We start from the raw sequence: 13,586 nt of genomic DNA on the forward strand, positions 1-13,586 counted from the left end.
GGTAGTTATCCCTCAAAAACTCAAGAAACTCATTTTCTTTACTTCCAGTTGCTATCTCTTCATTCCAGTCTATATTGCCATAATTAAAATCACCCATAATGATCACCCTTTTCTTATTTGCTTGGCTTATTTGACTATACATTTCACTATCACCACCATCCACATTACCAGGTCTATAACAACATCCCACCAAGTATTTGATTCTATTCACCTCTATCTCACACCATACTGCCTCAAAACCACTGGCCCCATTTCCCTCTTGCATCTCTACCTTGTATGGACATAACTCTTTCTCTATCATCAATAGCACTCCCCCTCCCTTTTTACCCCTTCTATCCTCACGAAACACATCATACCTTTCCATCTCTATTCCTGTCAGGATGTCATCCACATCTAACCATGTCTCACTTATTCCGACAATCTCTGGGTGCACAGACGCAATTAGTGCAACCATTTCATCCGCCTTGTTTCTTATACTTCTAGCATTGGTATACAAACACAACAACTCATTTCTGGATCTACAGCTAGTTCCACTGATACCACTCACTCGATGTGATCTCTCCATGCTGGACTGGGGCCATTTCCCTTTCTGCTTCTTCATTTTAGAACCCTTTGCAATTCCATCTGTTTCCTTTTGATCCCTGATCATCCCATTACTTTCCTGCCTACACATTCTCTCACCTCCTCTTGGAGCATCCACCTTTCTCACGCTGTGTATCCCTGTCCACCCTGAGCCTCGCCGTTTCCCTGCTCCTCTTGCACACCCATTCTCTCATTTTCTATACTCATACCACTCACTTCCACATTCATTTCCACTCCTTCAATCTCTCCTGTCTTACTCTCCTGCTCTTCCACATCACTCCCCTCTCGATCTGATTCATTCTCTCTATTCACTTCTCTACCTTCCAGCAGCAGTCTCTCCAAGCGACTCACACCATAACCACTCAAATGCAGTCCATCGCTCCCATACAGCTCACTTCGTCCCTCAAACTCATTCCACACATTAACAAACTCTACTCCCATCTCCTCACACATTTCAACCAGAATATCATTCATAATCCTTGCTCTCCGCCTCATTTCACCACAATCATACCTAGGCAACACACTGACCACCCTTCCTGTCACACTATTCTCTTTTATCTTTCCAAGCAGTCTCCTGACATTCATTTTGACATGCTCTTTGTTCTCTCTCAAATCATTCGTACCAATTAATACAATTAACTCTTTTGCTCGTTCCCGCCTCATATTCAATGCCTCAATCACTCTACTCATTTTACCGCCTGGAAAACGTACCTTGTGCATTTTATCCTCTAGCACACCTTTAATAATGGAGTCGCCATACAACGCCACTCGCTCATCCTTTGTTATCTCTTTCATGCCATCATGATTTATTTTAATAGTTTTGACCTGAATTCTCTTAATTTCATTCCGCATCCATTTCATTTCTTGCTTCATCCAATCCAATTCACCTTCTGAACCTCGCGACACATTCACTCTATCATTAAATCTTTCTAACTCTCGACCCCCTCTTCTCACTTTCGCTCTCATTCATCCTTCTTTGTTTCCGTACTTTCGGTCCAACATACGTCCAACTTTCACTATCATTCTTCTCACTCTCACATATCTTTCTTTGTTTCCGTACTTTCGGACTAACATGCGTCCAACTTTCGCTATCATTCTTCTCACTTTTACTGTCATTCATCTTTCTTTGGTTCAGTACTTTCGTTCCAACATGCGTCCAACTTTCGCCATCAGTCATTCTTTTTTCGCTATCATTCATTCTTTCGATTTTTTTTACTTGCGATTTCTGCACCACGCCATTTCTACTTTCATTCGTTCTCTCAATTTCGTTTCTTTCCGCCTTACTTTCGTCCCTTTTAACATCCGTTACGGTTGTCAAATCGCTCTTTTTCTTTTTTCCTGATTTTTTAACATTTTTTGGCCTGTCTTACCCGCCATCCTTCTCTTTCAAACGTGCACTCGCGACACTATCGGTACTAGCACTTTCTGTCATCAACTTCATATTCGCATTCATCAATTCCTCGTTCAGGTCACATTTCGCACACACCCTTCTTCCATCCGCACTAAACATCCACAAATCATTTATGTAGTCAAAGGAATACATATAACAGACCTCACACTTAACGAACCGACTGAAATCCAAATTAAAATCATGGAATGACAATGCCGCCGCCATTTTTTTTTTTTTTTCTGCAGGTTACTAGGTCTAATATTAACGTTTTCGTATTTAGTTTAAGCAAGAAAAAAACCCCACACTAATAATATCGGTAGCGTACAACGTTTACAGCCGCTCTTACTTAAACAATTACGCATATATACTTAATTATTCCTAGTAAAACTTATCTGAATCAGGAGCTCTTCAAAACACGTTCGTAGCGCTTGACCCACTCATTTGATATCAGTTGTAGCTCAAAGTACATCACTTACTGTTGCTGCTAATAAATACTTCTTCAATAGTTCCCATGTTCTGGTGACATCTTGCCCTTCCAATTCTTCAATCCATGAAACTTCCCTAAGGTGATTTATAAGATTATTATAATCACCTGCCTTATAATTCCATAGAAATTCCTTTCTTCTAATTACTTATGCATATCTACTCATCCCCGTAATCAAGACTATATGATTGCTCTCTCTAATTGGGAACAGGGATGACATCTCAGTTACAATTAGATAATCTGATGTTATGACCAAATCCAAAACTTTTGACCATCCAGTTCCTTTTAATTTAAAAAAAAAAAAAAAAATAGATACTTCTGTATGCGCCAAAAGAAAGGTAACTCACCAAATGATCATAACACATCAGATGTGGTATTGAACATTTTTCTAGGAGAGGAGATGCACACTGGCCATCCATGCTTCCGTAAATCAATAGATAAATATAAGCCTGACTAAGGTTAGCCCTCAACATCTCATAAATTGGACAGGTCTACAAAGTCAAAACAGTAGGTAAATTCCTATGGTGGGAAACTGTTGTGGGTTTCATCAAAATATTGATAATATCAAGGTTTTGTAGATACCCTAATACATCAAATCTAACAGCTTTTTAATGTGCTTGTACCAAAGCACGTTGTGTGAGACATCTAAGTTGAAAACAATCTTAGATCTAATTTACATCATCAATTAAACAAACAACAGTGCAAAAATTGTATTGGATAAAATCCAGTAAATGAAAAGCATGTGTTATTTTTATGGCTATTTAGCCTATTTTTGTTTAAGAATATCCCTTTTTTATAATGTCATTGGCTTTTTGCTCAATTTTTAGGGCATTACTGATGTTTTAAAGACAGATATATGAAGAATATATAGGAAGATTAATTCAGACATACCTTTTTAGGTTGTTGCTGTTGTCTTCTTATTCAGCAGCATCCACCATATGGCGATATACATATATATGCTGTTAAAGTATGACTGAAAAGAAAGGGGGTTGGAAATGTGGGAATAGAGAGATGTGGAAGAATTATTGGTGAGGCAAGAGGTGTATGAATTTTAAACCCAGGTTCTTTAAGGGTAGGCAGAGAATTCTTTGGGAGGGAGGTGAAAGATAGAAATTTTTAGGGAAGGAGAAGGATATGATGAGATAAGATCAGGGATGAAAGTAACGGAATGTGAGCTGTTTCGACAGTGCATTATCTTTGGAGCTCATGGGGGAAAGTGGAGGCGGCTATGTCATGCTGGCTTGGTGTTTTTTCCTTTGATGTATCTGTATTGTATCCTAAAAACACCAAGCTGGCATGATATTACCTCCACTTCTCCCACAAGCTCCAAAGACGAAGATAACCTAACATACCAGCTGCTGCTGCACTCTTACCTTCCTCTCATTCCCTCTCTTTCCTTGGTTCTCCTATTCTCTCTCTTATCATCCCATAACTATCTCTCACTTCTACTCTTTTTCGCTTCACATCAGGTAGCCTGCCCAGTCTCCTAATCTTTTCTTTCATTCTTCTGAACTCATTTTTCATTGTTCCACTTATTCTTTCAGTCTCTCTCTCTCTCTCTCTCCAAGCAACCTACTCTTGCTCGGCATCTTTCCACCCACTCATTTATCACCATCCTTCAAATCTACTACTCTTTAATGTTATATCCCTTTGCACACGATGCTCATCGTTCTCACACTCAATTGAGCTACTCATCTCTCTCTCTCTCTCTCTCTGTTAGTATTCACATATCATGGATATCTGCATAATTGACCTTGCTACCAAGGTCAATTATGCAGATATCCATGTTCCCGATCTCTTCCCATTTACTGCACTTTATGCAGACATGCTGCAAGCACCACATGCCACAAAATCTTGTAGTATAATGTGCAAAATGTAGTCCTTAAATGGTCATCTGCTGGATAATAACATATTGGTAAACTGAATTACTGTGACCTCCATCATTGAAACACAGTACAACAAAGAATGGCAAGGAGTACTAGAAATAACATGCTAAACAACAAAAACTCCAAAACTTAAACTAAATTTTGTAAATTTAGTTTAAATTTAATTGTAATTGTAGTTTTAATTTTAAATCTAAAATAAATACGAAGATGGTCTGAAAAGTTCTTGGGTTACCATAGATGGCAACACTATCGGCAAGATTTTTTTTTCTAAGTTGGTACATCTGTCATAAGCATCCATGTAAAATTGCAAGTCATTCTATCAAGTAGTTTGTTTTATACAGCTGTCTGAAGCAAAAGCGTTGTCTGTATCCCTTGAAATGGATAAAATTGAGTATCATGAGGTCATCACATCGGTGTTTTGGGATGCTAAAGGCATTTTGTTTATTAATTATCTTGAAAAGGTTGGCTGAGTAGTTAGCGTATCCGCTCTCCAGCCAAAAGGCTGCAGGTTCAAATCCTGCCGTGGGCATGGATGTTTGTGATTGTCTGTGAAAATACCAATGGTGATGATCAACAGTACATGGCATTGGTGTAGATGATGAAGGTAGTTGCGGTTGGTGGGGTGATGGAGACGGAGAGTTGTAGAGTAGGTACCCTCCCTCGATGAATCTTTGGACTCCGTGGAGGTGTTACATAATAATAATAATCGTGCGGTCATAAAATTCTTTGTAAAAGAAGGTTTAATGCCAAAAGAAATTCATTCGAAGTTCATAAAATTTTATGGGCACTCTTCTCCTTTGTTTTCGACAATTAAGAAATGGGCTGCCGAGTTTAAAAATGGCCATACCAGCCTTCATGTGGATCATCTTAAAGTCCAAAAAGTGTAACAACATCAGAAATCATTGATCAAGTGCACGATATTGTAGGGCATTACTGATGTTTTAAAGACAGATATATGAAGAATATATAGGAAGAATAATTCGGACATACCCTTTTAGGATGTTGCTGGTTGTCTTCTTATTCAGCAGCATCCGGCATATGGCAATATACATATATCTGTTGTTTCGACAGGTGTTGAAGGTATTGGATGACCGGTGAGTCAAAGTGCATGAAATTGCTTAGACTATAGGCATTTCAAAAGAACTTGTTGGATATATTTTGCATGAAGAATTGGAAATAAAAAAGTTTTGTGCAAGATGGATGCTGCACTTGCTCACAGTAGATCAAAAACTCACTCGCATGAAAATCTCTGAACAGTGCTTGGAGTGTTTTAAAAAAGATATAACTGATTTTGTGTATTGATTTATTACTATGGATGAGACTTGGATTCACGAGAATCCAAACAGCAGTCAAAACAGTGGAAGAAGCCAGTTGTTCAGAGCCAAAGAAGACGCCCTCATTTCCATCAGCAAAAATTGTCATGGCATCAGCGTTTTGGGATGCTAAAGGCATTTTGTTTATTAATTATCTTGAAAAGGGTAAAATAATAACTGGGGAATATTACTTCAATCTTTTATCCAGACTAGATGAAAAAATTCGTGAGAAAAGACCCGATTTGCAGAAGGAAATAATCATCTTTCATCAGGACAATGCACCTGCCCACAAAGGTGTTTTGGCAATAGAAAAATTAAGGGATCTGCACTCTGAATTGTTGGAACATCCATCTTATTTCCCAGATTTGGCTCCCTCTGACTTCTGTCTCTTTCCAAAAAGAAAACTCTTCCTTGCTGGTCAATGTTTTTATTCGAATCAAGAGATGATTGTAGCTGCAGAGCAGTATTTTGCAGATCTTACCAAAAACCAGTACAGGGATGGGATTATGGGTCTGGAGCGTCGCTGGAATAAATGTATTAGTCTTAAGTTAGATTATGTTGAAAAATCAAAATAATTTTGTAATTATAAATCCGTTTTTTCATTGTTAGGCCGAGAGCTTTTCAGGCCACCCTCATACTAGAATATTTAATACTAAGCATTTAAATTTAAAATTATTTTCCTCTGCCAATTTTTTACCACTCTTAACACTATCTTCAGACTCTGAAAAATCATACTTTGTAGACCAGTGGTAAATGCTATTGACAAGGTAATGGCATTATATAAGGGTAACTGGGCCCAAGGGGATGTTGAAATGCATGTACATGAATACCCAAAGTATCACAAATAAAGGAAAGGTGATTTTGGCATTGGTCAGCTCAGCTTGCCCAAAATTTATTGGCATCAGTGGAACCTGATTGTGAGAGGAAGATATAGTTACAGGGATAGAATGTAATGGATAATGTATTTTCAGAGAAGATCGAGGAAACAGGGCATGGCAGCTGAAGAAATCCAACCAACAAAAATAGAAGTTAAAGAAGATTGTAGATCAAAATGGTTTATTTAAAGCTGCCTGGTGTGAGATAGAAGCCAATATGATAAAATATGTTGTTGGTTGCTTGCTATCATGCATCAGCAGAGTAGCACATTGAGTTGACCAGTTATCATGGGAAGACCTCAACTAGAGTGATACAGATTGGAAGGAGGAAAGGGAACATGCCAAAATGGAAATTGAATTTATACAGTTACTAAGGATAATTACCTGAAACAGCATACGATGGAAGGGACTGGGGGTTTGAGAAGGTTCATTTGGCAATAGCATCAGAAGATCTACTCGTATCTATAACTGTCGTAGCAACTCTACCTCTGATTGAGGAAAGTTACCACACAATCTTATCCGGTTGCTCGACATGTGGAAATTTCAGTCAAGAAATGGTTTATGTGGAACTAAAAATCTGGCAATTATGACAAACGTAGGACACTACTTTGGAGCACTGCTATAGCATAAAAAAATGCATGGGAAGCAGTCAAAGATTGTTTGAGTGAGGCAGTATCAATGTACATATCAAGGATCAAGAGTATAAACTGAGTAGGGATTAAGTGGATAACATAACTAATAATATAAAGCAGGAGTTGCAAAAAAAAAGCATTCTTGAAGGAATATAAACCACAAGGTGATCAGCATGCCCATGAGCAGTATAAAGCACAGACAAGAAAGGTAACTGTATGGTAAGGATGGTTAAATCAGATTTTGAGAGAAAATTAGCTAAGCAAGCAAAGTAAATCCAAAAGAGTCTTTTTGTACATAGCAAGAGAAAGAATGATTATGGAAAGGTAACTTACTCAGTGCTGATGGTAAGAAAGTGACAGAATCAGAAGAAATAGTTCAGTTTCTAAGTGATCACTTTGCAAGGGTATCATCTAGATGGTGACTTTACAATTACTGAGTGACAAAGATTGATGTGAGCATTGAGGTAGATGAACTAGAAGTACTCAGCATATTAGAAAAAACAAAACAGTGTGAATACTGCAGTGGGTCTGGACAGTACGTCAGCTCATGTACTAGAATGTGCAAGAAAAGTGGCAGTACCTTTGGTGAAGTTGTTTAATCTAAATCTCAGCTCTGGCAAAGTTCCAAGGAAGTCAAAAGAGAGTAAAATAGTTCCATTACATAAAGGTGGCTTCAAGACAGAAGTAGCAAATTACAAATCAATTAGTATCTTTGGAGTGGTGGTGGTTAAAATATTGGAAAAGTTGGTTAAAAGTAAAATTCAGGAATTGGGTGAATAGGAATATGATATTCTATAGGGGACAGCATGGTTTTGTAAAAGGTTAGGTCCTGTCTCAGTAATTTATTCACATTTTATAATAAGGTGACATCAGAATTGGATAAAGGGAATGGTCTAACCATTCTCTTTATCCAGTTTGTACATTAATGATGTAGCAAAAGATTTGAAGGGGGATATTCAGTTGTTTGCTAGTGATGCAAAACTGGGAAGGTTAATAAAGGTGATGTAGATATCTTACAGGATGATTTAAATAAATTGGCAGTGTGGGCAAAGGATAATGGTTCTCAATTCAATGTTGTAAAATGTAAGGTAATGTACTTCAGGATGAAAAGATTGTTGATGATATTAGTTTTCAGGAAATTGATGAGACTAAGGGTCTTGGGGCAATGGCGGATAGAGATTTGAAATTCCAAGGGCATATTGTTGGCAACATAGCTCAGAGGATTACTTCAATGTTGAAGAACACATGGACAAGTAAAGATATGAAGTTTATTATCCCTCTTTATAAGGCTATGATTTGACCACATGTTGACTACTGTACACAGATTTGGTCACCTGTATTTCTTGGGAATTAGGAGGTGTTGTAGAGGATTCAGAGATGAGTGACCAAGCTGGTGGCAGATCTATGGAATGTTCTCCATAATGATAGATTTTAGGTTTGTGGATTGCATAGTTTAGCTGACAGGCAGAGGAGAGGCAATATGATAGAAACTTATAAGTTACTAAAGGGATTTCTATAAGATTGACACAAAAGAAATTTTTCAATACATGTGGAGTAGGGAGAAAACAAGGGATCACACTTGGAGATTGTCTAAGAATGTGGTTAGTAAGGGTGTACAGACTAGGTTCTTTACTTAGAGAGTAGGGAATGAGTAGAATGGATTGCTACAGGTGGTTTTGAGTGCTCTTTTGTAGCATGCCTTCTGTGTAATTGTTACTTAGGGCTTTTGAAGTGAAATGAGTGGTACTTTCAGTATACAAAAAACTTTTAACAGATATATTGTTTTATGCACAAGCTTTGATTTGCATATGCTTGAATATAGTTTCTTGCATGCATGAATTTATTTCATCAGCAGTACACACATATATCAAGATAACTAATATTTTAGCAAATACTTTAAAATTAACTTCATTTTCTCTTCAGTTCATTTTACTTCATGTGCATTATATTATATTCTCTGACAAAAATCACAGAGTGGTATAGCTCAAAATAAATTGTGTTGACTAACTTTGATTTCTTTATTGTGAAATAGGATTTGATGCTTTTAAAGAAGAACTTGGACCCTCCAGAGATGCTTCTTTAAGAAGAGAAACTTCATTAGATGTCTCCTATGATGAGCAAGATATAATGAAGGTAAAGGTAATTATTGCAGCCTGCTTTTTCAGTATTTGTTATTGTTTCTTTTAACTGTTAATTTCCTGGTGAGTTTGCAATGTATTTTTCAGTACCATTAAATGAATTAGAGAACTGGTAGTAATCAATATCATGATATTCACACCAAATATTGAAGAGTATTTCTTTAGCAAAAAAGGTTGTTGCATTGTACTGTAAGAGTAGCGTGATAGAAGTAGTGTGACCTTTTGACAGAAGCCATTAAGAAGTACAGGAAAAAGAAAGAGAAAATAATTAAAGGCAGAATTAAATCAAGCTAAACAAAAGCGATGAAACTTAGATGGTGGGAATTTTGGACTATAAGTCCAAATTTCTACATCTTAGTTTCAACAATAAAAGTACCCTCAAACAAACTGGTTAAAATTTAATTTAGCTAATATTCTAGTGTTTCTCTCCCTCTCTCATATTATTTAGATTAAAATCTATCCATATTCTTCTGATTTACAGTAAAGAAAATCATAAAAATCAGGAGGAGAGAGATAGATAGTTGTCTTTTGAGACAGACATTGCTGCTGATGAGAGTGTTATGTACCAGACATCTTGTGTTAATCCTGTAAATACAAGGGGGGTCTGAAAGTTCTCTGCCTATGAAAAAACGAATTTATAATTTCGAAATTATATTTTATTTTTCAACATAATCTCTTTTAAGACTACTACATTTATTCTAGCGATGCTTCAATGCCATTATCCCGTCCCTGTTTCTCGGTAAGATCTGCAAAATACCACTCTACAGCTGCAATCACCTCTTGATTCGAAGATAAACGCTAACGAATTTTAATTTTGGGAACAGATAGAAGTCAGAGGGAGCCAAATCTGGGGAATAAGGTGGATGTTCCAACAATTCATAGTGCAGATCCCTTAATTTTCCCATTGCCAAAACACCTTTGTGGACAGGTGAACTGTCCTGATGAAAGATGATTTTTTCCTTCTGCAAACTGGGTCTTTTCTCACGAATTTTTTCATCTAGTCTGGATAAAAGATCGGAGTAATATTCCCCAGTTATTGTTTTACTGTTTTCAAGATAATTAATAAACAAAATGCCTTTAGCATCCCAAAACACTGATGCCATGACCCGTCCTGCTGATGGAAACGAGGTTGTCTTCTTTGTCTCTGAACAACTGGCTTCTGTCTACTGTTTTGACTGCTGTTTGGATTGTGGTGTAATGGTGAATCCAAGTCTCATCCATAGTAATAAATCAATGCACAAAATCAGTTATTTTTTTTTAAAACACTCCAAGGACTGTTCAGAGATTTTCATGCGAGTGCATTTTTGATCTGCTGTGAGCAAGCGCAGCACCCATCTTGCGCACAGCTTTTCATTTGCAATTCTTCATACAAAATATATCCTACACTTTCTTTTGAAATGCTTATATATCTCAGCAATTTCACGCACTTTGACTCACCTGACATCCAGTACGTATCATGCTCTTAAGCAATGATTTCTGGTGTTATTACACTTTTGGACATCCTTCACGTGGATCATCTTCAAGGCTGGTATGGCCACGTTTAAACTCGGCAGCCCATTTCTTAATTGTCGAAAATGAAGGAGAATAGCACCCATAAACTTTTCTGAACTTCAAATGAATTTTTTTTTGTGTTAAATCTTCTTTTACAAAGAATTTTATAGCTGCACACGATACTCAATTTTATCCATTTCAAGGGATATAGACAACACTTTTGCTTCAGACAGCTGTATAAAACAAACTACTTGATAGAATGACTTGCAATTTCACATGGATGCTTATGACAGATGTACCAACTTAGAAAAAAAAATCTTGCCAATAGTGTTGCCATCTATTGTCGAGGCCGAGAACTTTTCAGACCACCCTCGTATATTGACTGTCATTGAAGTTCTCAGAAGTTAAGCTAGATTTTTATTGACTTTACTTCATCTTTGATGAATGTTTCCCACAGTTATAACAATATAATAATATAAAATCCTGTTGTTTCTTCCCCATCCTCTAACATAAAGGTTACTTTGACTTCAAAGAAAATAATCCACATTTTCCTTGAAATTATATGAACTGCGTTTGATCACTGATCTGATTTAATCAGTGAGAAACTTTCGATTAGGCTATAACATTAGATCTACAATCATCAGAATAAAGGAACATCGGGACCTCGGTGGTTGCCAGCAGTGTGAGGACCTCTGTGAGAAAAGGGTATATGTGGAACTACATGGCTGGTGATTATGAAAATCTCAGGAGACTGTTTGCAGGTGTAGCATGGAATGAGATGTTAGTTGAAAAAGAGATCAATGCAGTTTGGGGGATATTCAAGAACTATCTAGTAGAAGCAATGTCTAATGTATTCCAATCGTCAGAAGGTTAAAAAAGGTAAGTGTGAAATGGATGAATGAAGAGATTAAGCATGCAATACAGGGGGGGAAAAAAAGGTATTATGGAGGCAGCATAAGAGAAGTGTAATAACCAATTCCACAAGGATTACAAAGACCAGGCAAGGAGGGTGACTTGGTTGGTAAGGGTAGCAAAAGTGAAGTATGAGCAGCAGTTAGCTAATGAAGCCAAAAAGAATCCTAGGGAGTTCTTTCGATATGCGGCCAGCAAAAAAAAAAAAAAAATAATAATTATGGAAAGATGACATTGAATGTAGAAAATGGTGTAAGGACAACTACTGCAGAAGATATAGTGGAGATACTTAATGAGTTCATAAAGGGCTTTCATTCTTGTGAATGTGACATCATGGAGATATTGAGAGCAGTTGATGATGGGGAGGAGAAACTGACTGTAAGTGAGCAAGAGGTGTATGAGAAATTGAGTAAACTTGATGTTAATAAGGCTGTGGCTGATAATATATCACCACGTATTCTGAAGGAATGTACCAGGGAGTTGACATTTCCCTTGACATATTTTTTTAATATGAGTCTTGCACTGGGTTGAGTTCCTAAGGAGTGGAAAGAGGGCAAAATTGTGCCACTTCATAAGGGAGATGATAGAACTCAGGCATCAAATTATAGGTCTTTGTGTCAGGTGTTGTGGTTAAGTTGTTGGCGAAGCTGGTGAGAACTAGGATCCAGAAGTGGGTTGACAAATATGGAATTATCTTTGATGGACAGCATGGATTTGCTAAAGGGATGTCATGTTTTAGTAATCTACTTACTTATTACAATAAGGTGATGCTTCCTTGGACAGAGGAGAGGGATACACAGTAGTATACTTAGATTTCACAAAGGCTTTTGATAGATTGCTGCATGATAAGTTGATAGTCAAACTAGAACAGATGGGGTTGGATATTAGATTAGTGCATTGGATCAAAGACTGACTATCTGATAGGTATCAGCAAGTTGTGTATGGGGAGCAATATCTAGGAAGAGGAAAGTTATTAGTGGTGTGCCTCAAGGGGTCTGTTTTAGGCCCATTGCTGTTTAACGTGTATGTTGGGATGAACTATGAAGAGTAGAGAAGATGTTGTGGCCTTACAAGAAGATTTGAATAAATTGAGTGAATGGGCACAGAAATGGGAATGTGAGTTCACTGTTGCAAAATGTAAGGCAGCAGTGTCAAACTCAATTGGACCACTTGCCATTGCCATAAAAGTGTATCTCAAGTTGGCCGCAAAAAATTTGACTAAAATACCTGCACTAATTAGATTCGAAGGAAGTGAAAGAATGAGTATAAATAATTGGGAAAATTAATAATGAAAATTTTATTTATTCTAAGTCATTACAAGACATAATATAATGATTATGACAACTCAAAAAATAAAGAATGTTTTTATTATATTAATATTTACAATATATAGCATTTAAACCAGATTAAACCGAAATTAAATTTTATTTGAATAAATCAAATATTTATACAGTCAAAAAATTGATAAAGTCTCGTTAATAATCACAAAAGTTTACAGAGCCTCCTGTTCGTTTGAAATTTTTTGTGTTTCTGTTGAAATAAAATACTTCTGTTTTTTTTTGGGGGGGGGTCTATATTTAGGGGAATTTTTTAAATGTTAATGAAAATATTTTGGGGTTAAAATATATATAATTATTATAATTATAATAATTTTAAGTAGTTTAATTGTAGTATTTTGTTTTTTTACTGACATTTGACAATGTTTATTGTTAACCAGCTTGCCAAAATTTGGACTGAAAGATTGAGCGTATACGATATTCTAATGAACTTTATATGCTTGCCAGAAAGATCAACGTAGATTAGTCTTGATCTGTGGGCTGTTTTGTTACCTTTCATAAATGAGAATAATTGTTTGCATGAATAGGTGCTTCCAAAATAACATA

The 13,586-nt window shown here is 36.7% G+C and overlaps 1 protein-coding gene across 16 annotated transcripts in view; it reads left to right on the top strand.

Moving 5' to 3' along the window:
• Positions 1-13,586, top strand: part of LOC150095834 (uncharacterized) — a 1,527,755-nt gene that overhangs the window by 1,181,586 nt on the left and 332,583 nt on the right. For 12 of the 16 annotated variants that reach the window (XM_090409494.1, XM_090409490.1, XM_090409495.1 and 9 more), the window contains one exon: positions 9,195-9,301. In XM_090409494.1, coding sequence (XP_090265620.1) covers positions 9,195-9,301 — 107 coding nt within the window. The remainder of the gene's footprint in view (positions 1-9,194; positions 9,302-13,586) is intronic. The other 4 variants (XM_090409487.1, XM_090409497.1, XM_090409499.1 and 1 more) reach the window with 1 other exon arrangement.

Source organism: Typopeltis vanoorti, chromosome 19, assembly GCF_054136105.1.
Source record: "Typopeltis vanoorti isolate ZY-2024b chromosome 19, IOZ_Tvanoo_1.0, whole genome shotgun sequence".
In the NCBI taxonomy this organism is placed as follows: domain Eukaryota; kingdom Metazoa; phylum Arthropoda; class Arachnida; order Uropygi; family Thelyphonidae; genus Typopeltis; species Typopeltis vanoorti.